Source organism: Oratosquilla oratoria, chromosome 1, assembly GCF_046742065.1.
Source record: "Oratosquilla oratoria isolate Oo_2021 chromosome 1, ASM4674206v1, whole genome shotgun sequence".
Lineage (NCBI taxonomy): Eukaryota > Metazoa > Arthropoda > Malacostraca > Stomatopoda > Squillidae > Oratosquilla > Oratosquilla oratoria.
Window position 1 is genome coordinate 63,637,393 of NC_134777.1, and position 25,423 is coordinate 63,662,815.

Sequence of the window (25,423 nt, forward strand, 5' to 3'; positions counted from 1 at the left end):
ATGGGAAAACTCCTCCCTTCTACGACCTGTGTGTGATATGAAGAAGAGAGTTCTGGCTCTGCCAAATAAAATCATCTGTCGTTAACCAGAATAGATTATCTAACACTGCACGGAGTTCATAATAGCTGAATAAAACCGTTGGGCGTAGTTGAATAGAGGGCGGCGCGGACACAAATAGATTAGAGGAGATGAACACTAATCCATCCATGAATAGAGCTACCACCCTCTTTCCCCCTCAACTGAATAAAACCGTTTGTTATTAACCAGAATAAAATCCCTAAAGTTCGTCGCTGTTGGGGTGGATGGTTAACAGATTATCACAGTGGGCTTCCACGGGCTTCGCCAGTGCCGACAGTTGAGAGTTCGTTTGAGTAAAAATGGCTTTGGTTATAACATTTTGGTTGTTAGCTCTCCAAATATCAAATTATCTTTCCCGATATATATAGCATAGCTGAATGATGAACTAAGAAATTGTAAACTTATACATATGTTAAACAGAGTGTTGAAATATTCTTAGAGAAGTATATATTTCTGTAAGTGAAGCCATATTTCAGATATTCAAATAGAGGTTGGGGAGGAAAAATAGCCCAACACCGTCAAATAGACAAATCAGTTTAAGATTAAATGCCTTTAAACTAATTGGTCTGTTAGACCAATTAGCATTGGACCAGTCGCCATTAGATCGATTGACATTGGACCAATCGTCTGGGGCCATGCCCAGAATCCCCCACCCCCCTGCACTCCACCAGAGGTTGCAAAGAGGACCAGGGGCTCGTCCTTCTAAAACAGCATTTCATAACCTAGGGTGCTGGGAAGTGCTGAGTACATGGCAGTACACCACTTTCCTTTATCCTTCTGGTAATCAAATGTTAGCTATAGTCAAGGAGGTGCTAGACTGCCTAGGACTGACTACAGGGGTGCTAAGATAGGAAAAGGTTAAGATACTCTGTTCTAAGGGAAACAGGCGAGCTGATCTCGTGGGCAAGACCAGCAACTGCCAGCCACACACTTGCTCTTCCGGTCTTGTTTTTCTCCTGCCTGAAGGAGGTAGCGGCAGTGAAGTCAAGGCGCTTAAAAGGTTTCGCATTTTTAGTCATAACATTCACCGAGAGGGCAGTGATGAATCGCGCGACGAACGTCGGGAAGAGTCATCTCCCCGCCTCCTGTCTTTTAAAGCCCCTCAATTTCTTTATTTACACCCAGAGGAGTAGCAGCTCCCAGAGCACCCTTCTATTTTATTCTATTTATTTATTTATTTATTTATTTATCTATTTATCTATTTATCTATTTATCTATTTATCTATTTATCTATTTATCTATTTATCTATTTATCTATTTATCTATTTATCTATTTATCTATTTATCTATTTATCTATTTATATATTTATCTATTTATCTATTTATTTATTTATTTATTCATTTATGCATTTTTTTTATTACACGGGAACAGCTGACAATGGACGACTGCTGTCCTCCTCCTTTTCCTCCGCCTCCTCCTCTTCCTCCTCCTCCCTCTCCTCTTCTTCCTCCTTCCACTCTTACTCCTCTTTATTTTCCTCTTCCTCTTTTTCATCCTCCTCTTCTCTCTCATCCTCTTACTTTCACTCCTTCTTCTCTTCCTCCTCCTCCGCCGCTTACTCCACTTCCTCTTCCTGTTCCTTCTCTTCCTCTTCTTCCTCCTTTTTTGTATACTTCACAAGAAATAAGATATTTAATCACATCAATACAATAGATTATAATAGATTATGCTCCAGCTCATTGGTGGTCCCTGGCCTGAAGAGGGATTTGGTCTATTGAGACCCCTTCTGAGGAATTCGTATTTTATTGGCAGTAACCAGCGTTTCAATCCTTGGGGACAATATCACACTACAAAGACAGAGTCGTTATGTGATAATGATGATGATGATGATGGTAAAGGAGATATTTGTGATGTGATGTGTGATGATGATGGTAAAGGAGATATTTGTGATGTGATGTGTGATGATGATGGTAAAGGAGATATTTGTGATGTGATGTGTGATGATGATGGTAAAGGAGATATTTGTGGTGTGTGATGATAATAATGGCAAATGAGATATTTGTGATGATGTGATTACAAAGGATTACAAAGGCGGAGCATGCCGACAGGAGACCTTTTGGTCCATATCTAGGTCGGATGCGAAAAAAATCATAATAATAATAAAATAATAAATAAAAACTATAATAATGTAAATAACAAATAAAATACATAAATAAATGCATAGGTATAGTTAAATAATAAACAAACAGGTAAATAGTAAATAATGATAAATTGACATATAACTAATAATAAATGAAAATCAAACAGACACATGATAACAAAACAAAAACAAATAATATAAAATAAATTATAATCATTACAGCATCTTGCTTAATAGTTTATCTAAATAATTCTTAAAGCTTCGAACTGAACTACATTGCACTACCTGTGCAGGAAGTTTATTCCATTCATTAACTACACGGTTGGCTAAGTTGTTTCTACCTACTTCCAAATTGAATCTATTTCCGGACAGTTTGAGACCATTGTTTCTTGTCTGATTCTCATTCAATGTGAAAATTGTCACTTTTGATGTTTTCAATTTCCTTTAAAATCTTAAAGACCTGTATCAAGTCACCTACAAAGGATTACAAAGGCGGAGCATGCCGACAGGAGACCTTTTGGTCCATATCTAGGTCCGATGCGAAAATAATAAAATGATAAATAAAAACTATAATAATGTAAATAAATAAAATACATGATGATGATGGTAAAGGAGATATTTGTGATGTGTGATGATGATGGTCAAGGAGATGTTTGTGACGTGTGATTATGATGTGGTGTGTGATGATGATGGTTAAGGAGATATTTGTGATGTATGATGATGTTGGTAGAGGAGATGTGATGTGTGATGATTGTGTTAAAGGAGATATTTGTGATGTGATGATGATGATGATGGTGAAGGAGATATTAAAAGAAGGTTGTAGAAATGAGGACTAACACTGTAGAAAAAAAAAGTTATAGGATTCTTCTTTGAGTAAAGAATAGTCAAAAATGTTGCGTACCTCTGACCCGTAGGGGTGTCGCCTACGTAAAATGAATTTAGGAAATTCCCTACTAGATATATGTAATATAAATGGGTCATGCTATAAAGATGTGCGGTTTAACTGTCGTAATAGATAATGTGTAGTAATAGAATGTTTGATATTTGGTATGAGTTTCCTTTGTTAGCGGTCCAAGGTCGATCAAGCTCTGAGGAGATTTAGCAGGGATGGTTAAAAAAATAAATAAAACGAATTGGCCAGGAGATCTCCTTGATTAATAGGCTCAGCTGCCCTTTTGTTGATTTATTTACTTATAATTGTTTGATTAAATTATTAGTATTATTGATATTATTATTATCAATGTTATCATCATTGTTATTATTATCATTATTATTGGGTAGGAGGTAAAGGGAACACGGGCTGAGGGAAATACTTTTATTGCTGTCTAGTTTCGCCTGAGTGGCTTCTCAGAGGATTCTGGATTCCAAGAAAAGACCACCACGCTTGCGCGGGATTGGGTTTTGTGGGAGGGGAAGAATGTCTGTTAGAAAATGAAAAGATAGTAGTGTATAAAAGAGGGCTATTGCCACCGGGCGAATTGCGAGCGATTAGGGGCTAGTTTGTTGTCATGGCTTAGGAGAACTGGACCAGGGGCTTGGAGGGCAGCGCTTGACGCCGGAGGTTAGGATTACCAACGGGGTTAGGATCACCAACGAAAGTTTAGAAAATGGTAGGAGGCGTAGTAGTAGAGAAAGGTGGAAAAACGGAAAAATCTTTAGTGGGAGGTAAACTGAAATGAGAAGATGTAGTAGAAGAGAAAGTTAGAAAGGAAGCGAATTTTAGTCGAAGAAAAAGTAAGTGTATATGTTTGTGCGTGATTTGTGGCTCTGTTCGTGAGAGGTGTATGTGTGTATCTTACGAGAAGTGAGTTGATTTCACTTTCCGCGTGTAGAGGGCGAACCTGATAAGCCACAGGTGGGGCGAGCGTACCCTGATTATCCCCAGGTTTTGGGTTTGAAGTCCTTTTAGAGCTGATCAAGGGGCGGTGCGAGGGGGGGGCAGACGGGCGGTGTACACCCGCCTGCCGACGTCAACGAAGAGATCAGTGACCAGAACGGGAGCGGCAAGGAGATAACTCCCCGCCGCCACCGCTGGCGAGGGCGAACCTGATAAGCCACAGGTGGGGCGAGCGTACCCTGATTATCCCCAGGTTTTGGGTTTGAAGTCCTTTTAGAGCTGATCAAGGGGCGGTGCGAGGGGGGGCAGACGGGCGGTGTACACCCGCCTGCCGACGTCAACGAAGAGATCAGTGACCAGAACGGGAGCGGCAAGGAGATACTCATCGCCGCCACCGCTGGCGAGCGCGAACCTGATGAGCCACAGGTGGGGCGAGCGTTGTCTGTTTATCCCCAGACTGGGTTTGGAATTCGGAAGAGTAGATTCAGTGGCGATGCGAGGGAGGGGCAGACGGGCGGGTGTTGTATGGTCTCTTTCCTTCCAATCACAACTCTGAAAACAGAGAATTACGCGATTGGGAATTGTGTGTAAATGTCAGAAGTGTAAACTCGCTCACCAGCGTCAGCGAGAGACCAGCGTATGGTTGCGGGCCGGTCGGACAGAAAGGTGTCCCAAGTCTCTCCGTCAACCAGCCTGCGGTCAGATTGGGCGTACTGAGAGAGACGGTTTGGGCCTCTGCTTTGCTAGCGAGAAAGTGTGCATGTGCCTCTTTTCTTCCAAGCACTACTCTGAAAACAGAGATTTACGTGACTTGGGAAATGTGTGTGTGTATTTGTATTGGTGTAAGCCCGCCTGCCGACGTCAGCGTAGAGGTCGGCCATGCCAGACCGGCGGCAGCTAGATGTATCTCCCAGCCACCACCGGCCGGCGAAGATACTTGGAGCTTGTGGAGAGAGTTGGTTGAAGAGACGTCCGACCTCTAGGAGCGCTGAGTTGAATCTCAGAGGAATAGTGTTCGAAGTCAAGCTGGTCAATATATACATGACAGAAAAAGGGAACGTGGCAATGTGTCTGGTTGGTCCCCCACTCGACGTCATCTGCCGGTGTGACGAGTTGTCGCAGCGAGTGGACAAAATATCCGCCTGTTGGTCGTCGCGTGGCTGAGCTGTCCGTCTGGATCAGGGGCTCTGTGTATTTTGTCCAAGATGACGAAGCGTGCTGCTGCTTTAGCCCATATCAAATCCCCAGTCCTCTTATTGATGTTTTCCTGGTTGGTGATGAATACGGACTCCATCGCCTTTCTTTCTTGTCTTGTGAGGTTATCCATAAGAATTTTTGCATTGTCCCATTTCGGTAAATGGCCTCGTTCGTCGACATGATTTACTATCGCACTGCTAACTCTGTGGTGTCTAACATCTATTTGGTGTTCTTTTATTCTAGTGTCTAGGCCCCCTGCTAGTTTCACCGATGTATTTCTTATCACATCCACTACTAGAGATTTCATATACTACACTGTTCTTATTTTTGGTTGGAGATGTTTGTGACGTGATGATGATGATGATGGTGGGTCTTGTTTCTTTGTAATAAGGTCCTTCACTTTCGTACCTGTAGATGTCACAAGACGAATGTTGGAGGACGATATGATTTTGTCTAGGTTTCTCGTTAGAATGGAGTGTGGGACCACCCAATACTTAGTGTTGGCTTTTTCTCTTTTGTTGTGTAGGATATTACGGGCCTTCTCCTCCAGAGTGCAGAGTAATCCTTTAGGCCCTAAAGGATTACTTGAAAGACTCAAATACCCTAGAGTTTAGGGTATTTGAGTCTTTCAAAAGTCGTTTTTATGACTTCTATTTCTTCTGGTAAGAATTCGTCACTGCAAATACGAAACACTCTCAAGAAAAGGCTTATCACCACACCAGTCTTTGTCCTCTTGTCATGTGCACTGTAGTAATGAATGAAGTCATTCTTATTCGTCCGTTTCCTGTCAACTTTGAATTTAACATCACACCCTGACCTAACTAATACTGTGTCTAGAAAAGGTCTGCTGTGTGTTTCATTATTTCCGCCTTCTGTATACTTTGAAATTTATTTAGAAACCCAAATAATCTTACATGGGTTTTTAGTTGTTCAAACATACACTCCTTGGACCGAATAGCTTGGTCTAGCACTAAGTTGAAGCACTGAATTCTGTATGTTTCCTTTGGATTATCTAGAGGGTTATCTTTTGTCACATATGAAAACATTGTCTTCCTTCTACGTAGTTTCCTTTTTTATTGTCTAAATTCCAGTAGTAATTCGACAGCTTCAGCCAATTCATTTGCATCTACTAGAACATCATTAAAACCTTCCTCTCCATAAATTCTTAACCATGTTAATAGTTTTTCAAATGATTCCAAGCCTTCATCAATGTACTTTGTTTCCCCTTGTTGTTCCTTGCTTACATAGTTAACTTTAAAAGGTACTTCATACCAAATCATTAAAGAAACTAAAACTTTGTAGTCTTTTAGTTGCTTTACTAAAGATTCAGCCTCTTCTTTTATCTTGGGCTCATCTGTTATCTCTGATATTTCACTAAGTGCATCATATACTTCTGCAACCTGATAACGAATAGCTTTAACACTACCAATCCGACACTCCCACCTTGCATTGTTTAAGGGTTTAACTGATAATCCGGGTACATGATTTTTTTAGACTGCTCACATTTTTGTTGATGCTGAGAACAGTATATACATCGTTTGCAGAATCCCAGAAAATATTATAGCCTATGGACAACATTTGGCTACATCTTCGAGTAAAAGATTATAATTGTGACATGCACAGGATACAAAAAAAAAAAAAAATTCTTGAATTATCCTTCAACAGTCGTGTTTGTACTCCAGATGTTTGACCTTTCAGTTGCTGCCGTTGTCATAGCCTTGGCCTCGAATGTTTTGCACTTCTAGATTTAATTCCTTCAATGCGTTTAATAATGTTTTATATGGAGTAAATCTTCTCCTGTGCTACTTTCAACTTGTGCAAACTTTATGAAATGTTCATAAACACCTGAAGGAGCCAAGTTACCATCAGACACATACCTGATCGTTAGAGACATTTGTTCTTGGTGACATATCAGGTGTGCAGTCTAAAATAATGGCGTAGTACTTAGCTGCTTTTACACGTTTCAGTATATCATTCAAAACAGCTATAGCCATGATGTTTAGCAGTTCATTCTGAGTATCTTTTCCTAATTAGTGACTATGAATTTCGTGTGTTTTGATTTTTCGCTAATGTGTATCAAGAACAGGGTCAAACTTTCCAAGCAGCTCCACAAGACCTAAAAAGTTACCATTGTGCACACTCTCATTACTAACATTTTCTTTTGTTCCTCTAAATGCTAAATTTCTCTCAGCAAGAAACAGCACTATTGCTACTAACCTTTTGAATACTTGCTGCCAGTGCTTTGCATGTTCAATGACGATTTTTTCGTGTTTTTTGTTAATTATCTGTCCACTACAAAGTCTTTGGTGTAACTAGTGACACGTCAATACCTCTGTTTTCTGTGGCTAAGTTTCCGTGTATTCTGTTTCCACGAATCCCGATGTCTTTACTCTGCCAATCTTATTGTAAAATTTGTATTTCACCCTCATCAAATTACTTCATATAAAATTATTTATTCTCATTATATTTATTACAATCTATTTTTGTATAATAATCCTATGCACATACAGATATAAGACTATATTTGCATATGTAATATTTTCATCATCCACATGGAGGGTTGCAATGCGACAATAAATTATTCTTACCAGATATTTATGAAACATCAGAATTACTCTTGCTAGTCGACTACGTTTACCATTTAATATATATCCGAGGTACACTTGAACATGATTTATTTCCAAGAGTGGGTTGTTTCTATAGTCGGGTATATTTGTCGGTAGGGAGTAGGTGACCGACGAAATTACCCGACACTCCAATAGGATTTCGTGGGGAACCTGACATTCTTGTCCAATGACTTATGTGGGACGACCCTAAATATCTCACCACATTTATAAGTATCCATGGAACACGAAAAATAATAAATATATTCAGAATCAGCTGTTCCACCCACAAGCCATTTTTGATGCATTATTCACATTCATGACAACTGATCGTAGGCTAGGCATATTTCCATGGATAAATTTGTATTGTTCTTATATAGTCTTTCTCTATGTGATATTCCAAACACTCTCTAACAATGCCATACTATTATCATGATATATATATATATATATATATATATATATATATATATATATATATATATATAATGTGTGTGTGTGTGTGTGTGTGTGTGTGTGTGTGTGTGTGTTCTTGTCTTTATTTGCACTTCATGTACATTGATCCATTGCAAAATAAAGTCTATCTATCTATCGGTATATTTTGAACCAGCTGATCACTCACCAATCACACAGTACTGTCATGTCATTTATATGGCTAATTAGCCCATTCTGTTTCTTTTTTAGACGCTAATGTTTTGTAAAATTATGTTGTCACAACACAATATATCCTTGAATACGTAACAAGACACGAAACATTCAAAGAGCAATAATACTAACGTCACGTGAAGGAAAAAGATTTTACACAATATACAAAGAACTTAAAGTACGGCAATTATAAAAATTAGAGAACACGTGTTTTTATCGTTGAGTAACTCACATAAAAACAGACGAACTCTATCTTTTCGTTCCCTTTTGATTGAAAGGCATAACTTTTGGTTGTTGACAGAAGTGACATGACGACCATTTTTGTTAATATAATATATATAATAAATTAATAATATGAGTAATGAAAATTTATCATTCGCCGTTTCACGTTTTTAGTAGTGGTTTATTCCCCTTAGATTACAGAAAAGGTTTCAGACAGTAATTCTGTCGACGCTGGCGCGGGCCCCCAGTTTGATCAAATCGGTTTAAACTCGTCCGTGGTCGCAGAAGTATGGAAAGAAATCAGTATTTCTCTTTTTTCTTGCAAATGTACGCATTGTTTGGGATTATTTTATTTTATTTTCAAATTTGAAAAAAGCCTTCGGCACTTAAGCCTGAAGAGGATTTAGGCCTGTGTCGCTTCTGAAGAAGACCTAGGTCGGATTATACCTAATTGCCAGAGGCCTACTACCCCAAGAAAGTATCGGTTGCGCCTCGCAGGAAGGCCAAGACACGACTGTGTGCGTGCGTGTGTATTTACCTAGTTGTATTTACCTAGTTGTATTTTACGGGAAGGGGAGCTATGCTCGTGGGGTCCCGTCTTCATATCTCATTTTATCTAAACTATTTTTAAATTCATGTATTGTTTTTGCACACACCACTTTCTCATCTAACTTGTTCCAACTGTCTATTACTCTGTGAGGAAAGCTGTTCTTTTTAAAATCTCTTCTATAGCTGTCTTTTTTTATTTTCTTTCCGTGTCCTCTTGTATTTCTGTCATCCCATTTTATCAGATTCTCTCTATCAGTAATTTCTATGCCTTTCATGATTCTGTAAATAGCTATCAAATCTCCTCTCTCTCTTCTTTGCTCTAGTGTCTGTAGTTTAAGTTTTTGTAGTCTCTCTTCATATGATAGTTTTGAGAGTGTTGGTGCCAGTTTTGTGATTGCTCTTTGTATTCTTTCAAGTTTTTTTTATACATTTTTTTTGTACTTGGTGACCATATCGTTGCTGCATATTCCAATCTTGGTCTTATCAGGGTGATTAGGATTTTCCTCACCATTTCTTCATCCAGGTATGTAAATGCCACTTTGATTGTTCTTATTAAATTATAAGTTTCTCCAAAAATCTTATTTATATGTTTCTCAGGTGACATATTATTCATAACAATGACTCCCAGGTCCTTCTCATTTTCTACTTTTTTTATTCCTTCTTCTCCCAAATTATATGATCCTGTTATTCTGTTTTTGCTTTTTCCAAATTCCATTATACTACACTTTTTTGTATTGAACTCCATCTCCCACTTCCTACTCCATTCCTGTACTTTATTTAGATCTCTCTGTAGTGATTCACAATCTTCTTCAGTTTTCACTCTTTTCAGTAGTTTTGCATCATCTGCAAAGAAGCTCATATAGCTTTCAATTCCTTCATCCATATCATTGATATATATAGCAAACATTATTGGGGCCAGAACTGTTCCCTGCGGGACACCGCTTATTACTTCATTCCATTTTGAGTGCTGATCTCTTATCACTACTCTCATTTTTCTTTCTTGCAAAAAGTCTTCCATCCAATTTAGCAATTTACCTTGTATTCCTCCTTCATATTCTAATTTCTTAAGCAACTTCTTATGTGGTACTTTGTCAAAAGCTTTTTTTAGGTCTAGAAATGCACAATCAGTCCATCCATCTCTTTCTTGTATTATATCTATTAGCCTTGAATAGAAACATATTAAATTGGTGACGCATGACCGTCCTTGTCTGAATCCAAATTGCCTTGGATTTAGTACGTTGTTTTTTTTCCAAGTATTTTACCCATCTACTTTTGATAATTCTTTCACAAATTTTTGCTATTGTACTTGTTAGAGAGACTGGTCTATAGTTGGTAGGTTCTTCTTTATTTCCTCCTTTATATATAGGTACTATATTTGCTTTTTTCCAATCTTCTGGAACTTTTCCTTCTTTTAAGGAACTGCTTATTATGCTATGTATTTTGTCTGCCAGTTCATTCCTGCATTCTTTCAGAATCCAGTTTGCTATTTCATCTGGCCCATGCGATTTTCTGACATCAAAATTACCCAAGTGTGTCAATATTTCATTCTTTGTTACTTCTATTTCTTCCATAGGGGGGACTTTTTCTTTCCACTCAGTCTCTTCAGGTTGTATATTTTCCCTTGTAAACACTGATTTAAAATGTTTGTTCATAATTTCTGCCATTTCCATTTCCTCAGTGTATTCAACTCCTCCTTGTCTCAATTTCTCCAAGTCTTGTTTGTTTTTCAGTTTATTGTTTACAAATCTGTAGAATAGTTTTGGTTGATCTTTACACTTTTCTATAACATCTTTTTCATATTTTCTTTTTTCCTCTCTGCACTTTTGTACATATTCATTTCTATAACCAGTATATATTTTCCATTTTTCAGGTCTTCTGTCTTTTTTTCCATCTGGTCCAGGCTTTGTCTCTTTTGTCTTTTAACTCCCTACAACTTTTGTTGTACCAGCATTTTACATATTCTTTTTCTTGTTTTTGTCTTGGGACATACTTTTCCACTCCTTTTTTGTAAATTTTTGTCAAAATATTCCATTTCTCTTCCACTGATGTTTCTTCTTTGTATATTTCTTCCCAGTTTTCTTGTTGGAAGAATTCTCTTATTTTATCAAAGTTTGTTTTTTCATACATCATTCTTCCTTTTCTATATTGTTCATTTCTTTTCATATATTTTTCTTCATTAAGTTCCAGTTCAATCAATATGTGGTCACTTTTACCTATTGGTGTTTTATATTCAATCTTGTCCACTATTCTAGGTTCAGATGTAATTATTAAGTCTAGCCTCGATGGTTCTTCTTCATTTCTATACCTAGTGTTCTCTTGTATCCATTGTGTCATTGAATGGTCAGTAATCATCTCAAGTAGAGCATTTCCCCATGAGTCATCACCACTCTTTACTGTCATTTCTTCCCAGCAGATTTCTTTGCAATTAAAGTCGCCCATCATAACTATTCTTCCTCCGTCTTCCATTATTTTAGTTAATGCTATCTTTGTGTCCTCTAGCATACCTTTATATTCACTCTCCTCCCATGAGGCTGTTTTCGGAGGCACATAATTGATCACAAATTTTCTGCTCTTCTTATCTCTGTCTTCCACTTCTATCATAATCATCTCTACTGTATTCTTTCCATATATGACACCTTTCACGTTTATATCCTTCTTAGTCAGGAACATAACTCCACCCCCTTGTTTTTTCTCTCTGTTTCTAATCCAATAATTGTATGCATCATGTCCTACACTGTTGGGTGGTAGTGGGCCTTTTAATTTTGTTTCTACAATTCCCATTATGTCCGGTTCTTTTTCTTTCAAATAATCATTCAGCTCATTCAATCCTGTTATTAATCCATCTATATTTGTGTAAGACACTCTTAGTTTTCTGCCACTTCCATTGTGTTCTCTGTTTCCCTTATGTTTTTCTTTTGTATGTCGAACTTCCTTAGTTTCATGTTCACTACTCTCCAATAGAATCTCTCTTTCTCTGACTCCGTTCTGTTCTCGTTTTTTGCCTTAGCTTCCAGTCTTTTCTGCTTTTCTTCCTCTCTTTCCTCTTTATTCATTTCTCTTTTTATCCATATCTTTTTGTATTGTTCACTTGTTGCTAGTTTCCCTGTTTTGGATAAGATATTCTCTGCCGTTGTTTGTGACTTGAATTTAATCTTAATTGGTCTGGTCTTGTCTGTGCTATACTTTCCGAGTCTAAATTTCTCTTCGATTTGTTTCATAATTCCTGGTTCATCTTCCTGAACTGATTCTAGTAATTGGCTTACTTTTTCATTTTCCTCTTTGATTCTTGTGGTTCTATCTGTGTTGTGTTTCTCTTCCATTCCTAATATAATTATACATTTCTTCTTGTCTGCTAAATCCCTTACTATATTCTCCTTTTGTCTCATCACTTTAATAACTGAGTCTTCAGTATGTTCTTTCAATTGCTGCTTGACTATGTTAGTGAATGAAATCTTATTTCCTTCTTGGGTTTTCTTCCAATTTTTACTTTCTTTAGCTATGGTTTCTCTGTTTTCTTTACTATTCTTCTTCAATTCCTCATTCTCCCCCTTTACCTCTCTTAACTGTCTTTTTAGTTCTTCTATTTCATCAGTTAAGTTTTTATTCGCCTTTTCCAGTTCTTCCAATCTTTCAACCCTTTGTAAAATGGTGTTCATATGACCTAACCTACTCTCCAAGTCCTCGATCACCTTATCAACCTTCTTCTCTAGTCTTGTCAGTCGGGGGGGGGGGGGGTTTGTGTCCCCCCCACTCTCTTTAAATCCCTTGAAAATATTCTCATCACTTTCTGCTATATTGCTCCTATCTATACCTCTAATCTTCACATTCCTATTAGACATGTCGTCATCATCCAACTCGTCTTGGGGTCGTTTGTCTACCTTACGGCGGCCCGTCAGGGCCATTTCCTCCACCTCCTCATTACCTTCCATTTCCCCAGCAATCCCTCCCCCTCTCCTCTTTCCTTACTTTCCCACTACCCCACGAGCAATTTCCCCCCACCCTGCAAATACAAAAAGGCACTTCTCTTTGCGTTGGGATCCACAATCTTCACTTTTCTTCAGAGCGTTCTTCAAGCCGTCCGTTCGTTGAAAGTGTGTGTGTGTGTGTGTGTGTGTGTGTGTGTGTGTGTGTGTGTGTGTGTGTGTGTGTGTGTGTGTGTGTGTGTGTGTGACTCACCGCCATGATCTTGGATCACGTGTTGGACTCGTGATCGACAGCTATTTCCCTCCCGGAGAAGAGCTCAGATCTCATATATGACCGATCTATGTGGAATATTGTAACCTTACACGCACACACACACAAAACTCCCCGCCCACGAGGGTTGGAGTAACGACTCGCAGCGCAGTGATACTGAAATTATTTCAGCCCTGGGCGGGATTCGGACCTGGACCGACATAGTGGGAGACGGGAATTCTACCACTGTGTGTGCGTGTGTGTGTGTGTACGCGCGCGCACGTGTGCGCTCTCTCTCTCGTCTCGTAAACACTTACACCTGTGTTAACAATATTACATTAAAATGCGAATTGGAGACAGGCCGTCCGTTGTGTGTGCAAACCTGTGGGTATTGGAAAGCGCGGGGAGCATGAGACGTGGAGGAGGAGGAGGAGGAGAAAGAGGAGGAAAGGGGTGCATACTGGAGAGAAAGAGAAGAGACACTGGGCATGAAACTACTGAAGATCGAGTACGTGTGTGAAAGAGAGAGAAAGGGAGGGTGAGGGAGAGGGAGTGAGGGAGAGACATTAAGAAAGACTCCTTTTACTGAAAGTTACAGGGTTCTTTTGATTCGACATGCAGGCACGGTATGATTATTATCTTACGAGATCTTTAACGCTGAAACAGATGCCCACGGACAGCGCAGAGCAGCTAGAAAAATCCGTTAGCCGGTAGATTCGAAACCGGAACCGCGCCGTATGAAACACGATCGAAACAACTCCTCCACTTGACACACTACAAGTATCACGCAGTTTCAATACTGCCGATATACATTACAAAGCCTCTCTTGGTGTTTGTTATACAAAAACTGAACGAAACACTTTACCTGGACTGTGGGATGTGGGCGTCGCCTGGGTTGTCGTGCGCAAGGCAGAAGCAGGCTCCTTGGTCGAGGGCTGAGGGGTTCTTATGGTAGTGGAATCATCCTCAAACACGGATTCATACTCGAACTCTGGAAACTAAGAAAACGGAGACCAGTGTTGTATTTCGTCGCCCGTAACCAACGCTTCTATCCTGGGGGGGGGGGGCAATGACGCGCCGAAGAGGTCGGAGTCGTGGAGGATATAATTTCCTTTTCCCTTGAGGAGATTAATTACAAGTCATAAATCAAACACTGGATAGTTCTGGTCCGCAGGGGTGTGACTAAAGTTCCCCTCCCTGTTCCTCCTAATGTGCTGACTGTATTAAGTGTATGTAGTTCGTATACGTGGGGAATGGAGACCAAGATGAAAGACTGACTGGTCGATACTTGGTTTTTGAACCCATGGTCACCGAAGGGATACCACGGAAATGAATCAAAGAGTTGCTCAGAATTAAAAGGAAAAGTGCCACCCGGTAATGAAGGGCTTATTTGAAATAGGTTATAACCCCCTTCGATAAAAGAAAAAAAAAATGATATGGAAGGAGTTAATGCTTTTGTAATGAGGATCTCAATTGTGCTTACTGAGCTTAATCTCTCTCTCTCTCTCTCTACCTAGAGGTCATTTGAGACATGGCCTGGGTATGAAATCAAATAGTCTGAATTAAAGTTATGTAAATTCAACACCTTTTCCATCCTCACTTAAATATTTCTTGAGACTTGCAATTTATGAGAAGGTGCAAGTTCAACAGTTAATCAATAGATTGCATTTCATACTTTCTTCACAACTATAGTGATTACAGTGGCGTTACGCCAATCCCATTTAGTCATTATAGTGCATGATGACAATGTGAAGAGAGAACATTGTTGCAAGCGAGGAATGGTTTGAGAAAAGACTTACGGTGGTATTCTTAAAAAAAATCATTCATTATATAAATCCTTGTAATAAAAAGATTTATATAAAGATTTTTTAAGAATACTATCGTTAGCCTCTCGAAACCATCCCAATACTCTTTCGTCCACCCTATCTCCCAACTCCCTTACCACCCCCGTTTCCTACTCACCTCCTCATTCCTCACTCTATCCAGCCAAGTAACCCCTATCATACTTCTCAGACACCTCATCTCAAACACATTCAAACTCCTTCTCTCTTCCTCTCTTATGTTCCATGTTTCTGCCCCATACAGGGCTGTCGGCACAATCACTCCTTCATACAATCTCCTCTTAGCATCCATTCCCAAATGTCTATTTCTCATTACGCTTTTTAATCCACCAAGGCATTTACTCGCTTCTCTCAATCTACATTCTACCTCTACCTTCATATATATATATATATATATATATATATATATATATATATATATATATATATATATATATATGTGTGTGTGTGTGTGTGTGTGTGTGTGTGTGTGTGTGTGTGTGTGTGTGTGTGTGTGTGTGTGTGTGTGTGTATGTGTGTGTGTGTGTGTGTGTACTTATCTATGTATTTTATTTTTATCATAAAAATAATCCTAACCCAAAAGCCGACCTGGTACAGCTTGCACGTACTAGGTGTAGTTAAGATTTAACTACTAAATCGAAATATATAGAGCAAGAGCTATGTTTTTCTGGATCCATCTCTGTACTTTTATCGGTCAAACTTAGCTTTAAACTTGTTTACTTTACTGAAATAAACTAATATAAACTCAAGTTACAATGGCAAACCATAGAAACAAGATTTTTCGGTCTATAGTGAGGTAAGATGAATAATAATAATGATAATAATAATAATAATAATAATAATAATAATAATAATAATAATAATAATAATAATAATAATAATAATAATAATAATAATAATAAAACAAGAATAGATAAAGACGAATTACAGTGCACGGAAATCAAATTAAATAAAGCGAGAAAATAGAATAACTAATAATAGTGTCATTCTCTTGAAGGGATACATTATCTAAGTGTCCTTCAGTTGTAGAACAACACTTGCCAAGATGTGCTCACTCACTCTCTCCTTTCACTGGGAGACTGCGGAACTCGCTTGCTATTATTTCCGCGCCTGTCAGTAGCACAGACTCTTAGAAGGGTCCTGAGCACTTGATCCGGCACTTGAGAATAACTTAACATGTCCTTTCTGGCCGGTGGCTTGCGGGTCCTTGGGTATTCTTGACATATGACTGCTCTTCCATGTGAAAAAAAGAAGAGTGAGAGTCTCTCTCTGTGTGTGTATGTGTGTGTGTGTGATTCACCATGGTTTTGGATCACGTGTTGTACTCGTGATCAACAGCTATTTCCCTCCCGGAAGAGAGCTCAGAACTCATATATGACCGATCTATGGGTAATGTTATGACCTTACACGCACACACACACACACACACACACACACACACACACACACACACACACACACACACACACACACACACACACACACACACACACACACAACTACCCGCCCATGAGAGTTGGAGTAACGACTCGCAGCGTAACGATACTGAAATTATTTCAGCCTTGGGCGGGATTCGAACCCGGACTACTGTAGTGGCAGCCACGAACGCTACCACTGCGCCGTCAAGTCGTGTGTGTGTGTGTGTGTGTGTGTGTGTGTGTGTGTGTGTGTGTGTGTGTGTGTGTGTGTGTGTGTGTGTGTGTGTGTGTGTGTGTGTGTGTGTGTGTGTGTGAAAGAGAGAGGGTGAGAGAGCAAAGATTTTTATTTTATACAGAAACCTTCATACCTTGAACGTGTCTCCGAAGTCATAGTCGTATTCCGGCCATGGCGGGGACGTGGTGTTCTCCAAGCACGACTTCTCGAGCTGCTTGGCCATAGTCTCGGCCTTCGAGGCTGTGATCTCTGCTTTTCGGCTGCTGGCTTCGGCCCTCAGCGCCGTGAGCTTAGCCTTTCGGGCTTGGCCCTCGGAGACCTTAGCTATGGCCTCCACACGCTGTATATGGTTCTCCATCCCCTGCGATACCAGCAACGCCTGCTTAGCGTCCTTCTCAGCCTTTTTAGCAGTCTCCTCCGCCGTCACCGCCTTCCTCTTGGCCAGCTCCGCAACGCCCTTTGCCTCGGCCACAGTCTTCCTCACGTCTTGAGTCTCATCCTTCGCCCGTCTTGCTAAAGCCTTCGTCTCCTCCACCTCGTCCTGGACTTCGTCCTTGACTTTCTCACACGACTCCTCCACCTTCGTGACCCTGTAGCCCACCTCCCCCCTGACATCCTCACAAGCTTCCTCAGCCTTAATAAATCGACCCTCCAATTCAAGCGTGAGGTCGGTAAACATACCCTCCACTTTCCGTGTTCTCTCCTTCACCTCACTCACGGACTCCTGGCACATTCTTTCCACCTTTTGTGCTCTCTTCTGGGCCTCACTTGCTATTTCCTTCACCTCCTCGATTTCGTATTCGTTATCTTCCTCGATACCAGGGTCTCCCGACCTCGTCCTCGCCATCTCCTCCGTAATTCTTTTTAATGTTGTGCTGGCGATGGTCTTCGCCTCTTCGATGGTGTCTTTGACCTCTCGGGAGGAAGCCATAGCTTCCATGGCCGTGAAGTGGACCTCTTTGGTGGCATTGTGGGCTTCTTCTGCGGTGATGTGAGCTGCTCCTGCGGAGTCCATGGCTTCTTTCGCGGTGTTATGCGCGTCTTCAGCTGCCAGCGTCGCCTCTACAGAGAATATCTGGGCCTCCTTAGCTACACCCAAGGCTTCTTCGGCTGTGTTTTGGGCTTCTTCGGCTGTGTTTTGAGCTCCAGTGGCAAGGTCTTTGGCTTCCTGGGCGAGCCTTTGGACCTGTTCCATCGTAGTTTGTTCACTCCCTCCTTTTGTCTCTTCTGGTTGATCTTCTGGTTCTGCTGGATCTCTATGCGTCACCTGATGCCCTCCAGCCAAGTATGATTTGGCTTGGGATGCGACCTCTTTCGCCTCCTGCGCAGTCGCTCTGGCTTCTCTTGCGGCGGTTCTTGCCCTCTCCGCCTCGTTCTTTGCAGCCAAAACACTGGCTTCAGCTTTTATAGCAGCTTCTTTCGCCTCATTGACATCTATCTCCACGGACTTGAGGCGTAGCTGCAGGCTCTCCATTTGTCCGGCGGCGATCCGGACCGTCTGTTGCATGAGTCTATTGAAGGCGCTATTGTCTTGGCACGGGCCCCCCCTTGCGGGACTTGGTGCTGAAACTATCGCGTCTTTGATCTCCTTTATCGACTTGACCAACTCAAGATCTGTCGAACTGGGCTTAAGAATGGCCTCCCTTATGGTCATCAGGGTGTCGATGAGGTCACTCAACTTTGCATCGCTCTTATCAGCCGCCGTGGCGCAAGTTAGGGTATGGGAAATGACAACGAGTTGCAAAATGAGACGGAGACTAAAAGTGAAGGAGGAAGAACAGTAGCGCTTTTTCGTACGGGACGGAAACCAAGACAACACATACGAAAAGTACCGGTCGGGAGAACACATTAACAATGGTACTGAGGGGCAGGGAAGGGGCCATAGACCAGGGAGTGAGCTGGAATGGGAGGAAGCTGGGAGGGAGGGGGAATGCGTGTGGGTGGTGACCCAATCCAGGTGGAACTTGAGACGCGACCGAGGGACACCCGAGGACATGGCGTACCTCCTCCTTTCCTCACACGAACTCCAAGACTGACTTGATGTGTTACTGACAGGAGCACGTCGGAGACATAGAGCCCCGCTGCATCTTAACTTATCAGCCTTAACCTCTTCAGGAGAGTGACGCATTTCAGAAGTATCTTGATGTTGACTCATACCAAAGGACTGTATTCAACCGAAGAACGCATTTGGGGAGGAGCGGAGACCTTATTGGCACGGACCCCATTTGTCCCGAGTTCGACTCCGGACTGAAGAAAATCGTCTAGTAGTAGTCAGAACTAAGACCAACAATGATCGTTACCGTGTTGAAAAACTTAACGTTATCTGTTACCTCGATGCGGCGCCGTCCTTCAGCCTGTATGCATTCACTTCGATGCGTCTTATCAATCCGTGTATTGGTCTCACCAATAGCCATGACGTAGATTTATTGTAAAAATAAGAAGAAACATTTTCACCCGCCGCGTAGTCATTAGTGTTTATAACCCTATTTATTTTTATTTTATTCATTCAATTATCTATTTATTTTTTATTTGTCTATGTATTCATTCTTTTATTTTTATTTATTCATTTATTTATTCACTTATTTATTGAGCCACTCATTTATTTATTTATCATTTTTTTGTTTTATTTATTCATCTATCTATTTATTTTCCATTGCAATCTATTAATATGCTCATCACAATTCCACCCAACCCCCCAACCCCCCTTTCCCCGACGTCACGAAGACCTCCAAACACGAGGCTGGTATTCTTATAAACATTCTTCACCAGGTAGAAGAATCCTCTGGAAAGTGTCAGTCTACCAATGGTATGGTCTCCCATCGCTTCGAACATGGGATCGCAAGAGACGATCACTCTCGCTTGAACGAACACTCGAATAAGATAGAGCAAACGTTTGAATATTGTTACTTTTTTATCATCTGTTTTGACGGCAGCATCGTAACCGTTCATGTGACGGATGCACTTCGTACGGCTTTGGCGATCTGCGTCTCTGGTGAGGATTTCCTCTCTCGTGGTTTCCGCGTCCCTCTGCGACGACGTTGCCCACGCATGTATTGTTCTGACTCCCTCCAGGTGATTTCATTCAGTCGTGGGGAAACCCCTGGGTTTAAACTCCCTCCTTGCCAAACGGGGCTCCGTGGAGATGATTCAAATCAACTGGCGGCAGCCAGTATAAAAGAATATGCCCCGTCCAGCAGAAAACAGGTCAATTATTGTAAAAGGAATTTCTATGGAGGTTGAATTGGATGATGTCTTGTTTACCAAGCACTGGAACTTACACTGTTCAGCTTTCCAGTTTGTAATCCAGTGGTAAAGCATACTTACATTAGACGTTTCGGCCCACAGCAAGATCAGATGTAGGACAAAAATTGGTTTCATTATAGCTAGCGCCTAGGAAACGATGGACACAGGGAGTGGACGAGGCTGCTGAAAAGAGAGGGAGAATTTTACAAGAAATAGTCAAAGATGGTTTTCCGGGACGGAGACCTATGGTGAGAAAGCAGCAAGTGATTTCATTCAGGATCGGGCAAGACCTGATGATGAAGAAGTTTGGAGGTTTTGTCTCAGTAAAACCCTACAATATGCCTTCGTATGAAGTATGAATGATATACACCTAGGACTCTTAATCCAACACTCGCCAACCGCTACTTGTACGGACGTTTGAGCCCAGGACATAAACCCACTTCAGAAGTTGGCCCAGGGTATAAAACACCACTAACTCCTGAAGTGGGTTAGAGTCCTGGGCCCAAACGTGCGCACAAGTGGCGGTTGGCGAGGGTTGGATTAAGAGACCTAGGTGAAATCATTATTCTGTCAATATTTTAGGGCCTTTATTGACAATCCTGAAGGTGTAGATTCGCGTTTTCTTTTTCTCTTTTTTTGTGATTGGAGACTAGTTTCAAAGAACAATGCTGATAACTTTTAACTTCTGCTAACTCTCTTTTCTGCGCGGTTGGTAGATCGTGAGCACGGTGGTCCAAGTTCGAATCCTGCCCATGGCTGAAATATTTTCAGCATCGCTGCGCTTCGAGTCGTTACTGCAACTCTCGTGGGCGGGGAGTTGGGTGTGTGTGTGTGCGTGTAAGGTCACAGCATTACCCATAGATCGGTCATACGAACTCTGAGCTCTCTTCCGGAAGGAAAATAGCTGTCGATCACGAGTCCAACACGTGATCCAAAGACCAAGGTGAATACATATTATGATTGGTTTATGGATTCAACTTATCTCAGTGGTGACTAGGCTATACAGACTATATAATATTTTGGGGTCGAGGGATGCATTTTTTTTTATTTTTTGAACATCCTATTGGAAAGACAGGGAGACGAAATGTCCCATTTTTGGGTAAGAGACGAAACGTCCGGTGACGAAATATCCTGGAGACGAAATGTCCGTATACCCTCCCATTTATCACCTCTGTCTTTCCGGCGGGATATCGTCAAAGTGATAGAATCGCCGGTTTTCTGTTTGTCAGGTGGTTTTATCCAGTATAGAACAGAACCTCCCTTTGAATAACTAGAATATGACTTCGCTTACAGAGGTCTACACTTCTCTAAGAAGATTTCAACAGTATGTCTAACATTCGTATAGGTTTACAATATCTTAGTTTATCATTCAGCTTTGCTATAAGTAACAGAAAGATAAACTTATATTTGGAGATTTTAAAAATAATAATTGGATATTTGAAAAATAAAATGTTGTAACCGAAGTCGTTATTACTCGAACGAACTCGCAACGATAGTCGCTGGTGAAGCCCTTGAGACTGATGAGTCAACAGTAAGGTAATCAAGCCCCTTCACTTACCAGTCTCTCAGAGATGAATAGAATCGCCTGACGGCAGCCATAATTAAAGAGAAAAGTGTCATTCTCTACTGAATGTAGGTGATTGTCACGTAAATAGATTGAAGTCAGTGCTGGCCCATGCTAGACAGCGTAGGGTCATGTTCTGTTGAAAGACATGCACAGTAAACTATTACCCATTAAAGGACATTAACAATACAAGTTTCATAGATCATGCCACGGGCCACTGTAGAAGACAAGACCATATCCAGAACAGAATTTAATTTAAAAAGGCGAATTTTAGAAAGAAGAGGACATTAACAGTACAAGTTTTATACATCGTGTCATGGGCCACGGTAGAAGACAAGACCATATTCAGAACAGAATCTAATTTGAAAAGGCGAATTTTAGAAAGAAGAGTTTACACGACAAGGCGTCTTTTATTGAGTAAGGTCTGGGGGATGCTACAGCAGGGATAAGATCAAGGTTGAGTGAAGACCTTGCGGTTCAGTGGAGTCGGGGGATTTGTAAAAGATGAGGCTTTGACTGAAATTCGAGAAGACAACGTAGAAAACAGCGAAAGAAAGGGGCGGCGTCGGAGAAGGACGTTGAATAAAAGGTCTACAGTACAGTGCGTCATCGCTACAACATATACACACATGTTAATGATTTGAACTTTAATGACTCACCGTGGGGCAAGTCTGCCCTGTCTGGTCCTCATCACACTGAGTTACGCCATATTGGGAAGGTTGTTTGTAAGATGAGATATATGCGTAGATGTGTCGTCATGGATGTGGTTGAGAACGTAGCCTGAAACCATTGTGATCAGAATGACCATGTTGGCTATGTAGGTGTTAACGTTGAAATATGACAATGGTCTACCTCACCTCTTGAAGAAACTAAGAAAATGAGGCTTGATTGATTACATCATAGTGAACGGGGACCAAAACCTGGACTTCCCGCTTCTGAGGTGAGAATCCTTCTCACTGCCCAACACAGATATTAACATTCCGTCACTGATAATTAACCAGCGACTTTATCCTTGAAGACAATATCGATCTGAAGAGTTGGCCTCATGGTGGTGGTACAGGAGAGATTTAAGGGGGCTAGCAGCAAGGAGTAGTTGTAGAAATTAAGAGTGAGTAGTGTACTTCCTTGAGTGGACATCAGCTTTCAGTACTAAAAAAATGCTGCATGAATCTGGTGTGTGTGTGTGTGTGTGTGTGTGTGTGTGTGTGTGTGTGTGTGTGTGTGTGTGTGTGTGTGTGTGTGTGTGTGTGTGTGTGTGTGTTTGTCGGCTTATGTATTTATATATGTATGTAAATGTTTGTATATAAACACACAGAAAAATACTTGCATGTTTTGATATGCGTCGAGAAGCGAGTGAGTGACCCAGCCTGTCCTGGCCACAAGATTAACGACCGCGCACCAAGACGATAGCGTGCTGCTATTAGCGCGAGCCAGTTATGATAACCCGTTCCTGAAAGTCATTGTAAAGTTCAGTGTATTTTGTTTTAGCGTATGTAGGGCGCCTTAGAGATAAGCTTCAAAGGTTCAGTTCGCAAGTCACATAGATAAGGATAATAATGAGTGTAATCGCAAGCACCCCAATATAAGAATTGCTTCATAATTTAGACAATTTCTAGCAACACACGAATATATGTATGCATGTATGTATGTATGTATGTGCTAGGCCAGCAATATCCAACAGGGACTCAGGCCCTAGCGTTGTACATTGTCATTCGCACAAGTTGTAGGCTGTACATGGATCTCGAGGTCTCCTACACGCCTAGTCATTTACATAAAAAAAAAGTGAAAAATATCACTTACAGTTTTATTGGCTTCCTTGTGGCTACATAGTGTCTCCAGTGTCTTTGATGGGAGACCTGCAGCTCCACAGTAATTGGCAAAGGTCCTTTGGTTCTGGGAAGAAACGTTTAATTGCTTTGTGTGTTGTACTTGTGTAGGTCTGTTTCTGTCACCATCTTATACGAAGTTGATAGAAATCTTGGGCTCAGTCCGGAGACGGAGTACCGGCCCTTCAGGGTTGCACTTCTAGATGGAAGTGATGGTGGTCTTTTAAGACGAACAGTGGGGAGGTGATTGTCTCCGACGTTCTTCAAGCTCCAAGTTATGACGGTAAACGATGGGACACAGTGGAAGGTAAATTTGACGATATCTTTCTGGTCATAGCATGGCAAACTGCAATAAATGAACAAAAGAAAGAAAGAAACAAACAAACAAATAGATGTGTCACACTCCCCTTAGAAAAGAATATAGTCACTCTTGAAGCCCATCTAATCCTGGAGGCTTGCCTACATCACGCAAGGATGTGGACCAAACACTGTTAACGTGCCGTTTTTCCCCTCATTATTAGAGACACGTGGGCAGTAATAGTCTTGTAAACATTTCAGCCAGTAGCCAACATGCAACAGTGCAACAAAGTTGATTACAAACGCTGTTATCAACATGTACAACGAACTTGTACATAGACCTACATCCACGCCAAGAAAATAAATGTATTGTTGTGCTCTCTAGTATATTTAAATGTTTTATGTTCTTAGTGCTTCCATGGCCATGCTTCATCTTTCCACTAAGCCTTCCACCAGTAATAAATAGATGAATAAATAAACAAATATATAAATAAATAGCGAATTAAATAAATGAATGACTAAGATGCAAAACAAACAATAAAAAGAAGTAATCGGAGAACGCAAATGTCCACCAAGGAAGACAATTTCCGGTGTTAATATAGCGTGAGGTCTCCCACACTATAGCGTGAGATCTAACTCCCGTTAGCACTATAGCGTGAGGTCTACCATTTCCATACATTTATTTTAGCGATAAACACATATTTTTTACATATCCTAGGATTGACTTAGATAATTGGATTTCTAATGACATTCCTATTAAAGGAAGAAATGTAAAAATAAACATGTTATCATATATTTCCATACATTTATTCTAGCGATACACACTTCATACATCTTCTAAGAATGACACAAATAGGTTAGGTCAGGTCAGGTCACATGGACAGGTCACGCTTTTTATGTATTTGGGCAGGTCACGTGTTTGATGGACAGGTGAGGGGAGCGTTCCGGAGGAACGCGGGTCACGCGGGAGACCTCAAGCTGCACCAGGGAAGGCGATATATGGCGGTAGACCTCACGCTATAGTAGCACCCAATTTCCTTATATATATATATATATATATATATATATATATATATATATATATATATATATATATATATATATATATATACATATAAATGTGTGTGTGTGTTTGTCTGTACATATAACATTAATGATTTCCCAAATACTCAAAAAAAAAAAAAAAAAAAAAAAAGTGTTTATACTTGTTTATTGTTTCAGTCCGTAAGACTTGGATAAATTCCATCTCTTCTCCCACGGCATGTTCTCACCCTGTGTTAAAAAAACACAAGTATAGTGTATACTTACTTTCTCTCCCTGCCCCACGCACTCACCACTAATCATTTGTAGCCGGCCGAGGGAAGGACCAAATGGTCTTATGCCAGGCTGCTTACAGGATCTGTTGCATTTAAAAATTTGTGACTACTATACTTGGTTCATAATTGATGCCTTCAGTTCAGTCCCCGGGAGCTGTCCGAACTCATTGGGTAAAGGTGATGTTTTCAACTGTAGACAAACACCTTCTGACGTAAGCTCTACATATCGCCACATTTCATAATGTTGTGAATATTGTAGGAGAATTAGAAATGTTGCATCTATGACTAAATGCGGAAT

General features: G+C 40.7%; 1 protein-coding gene across 1 annotated transcript in view; it reads right to left on the reverse strand.

The window, feature by feature from the left end:
- Positions 1-19,049, reverse strand: part of LOC143033591 (uncharacterized) — a 42,746-nt gene extending 23,697 nt beyond the window's left edge. Inside the window, exons 1-2 of the mRNA XM_076199109.1 lie at positions 17,013-19,049; positions 14,251-14,383 (exon numbers count right to left, since the gene is read on the reverse strand). Of these exons, the coding sequence (XP_076055224.1) occupies positions 14,251-14,383; positions 17,013-19,034 (2,155 nt within the window). The 5' untranslated portion in view covers positions 19,035-19,049. The remainder of the gene's footprint in view (positions 1-14,250; positions 14,384-17,012) is intronic.
- Positions 19,050-25,423: the final 6,374 nt, after the last annotated feature.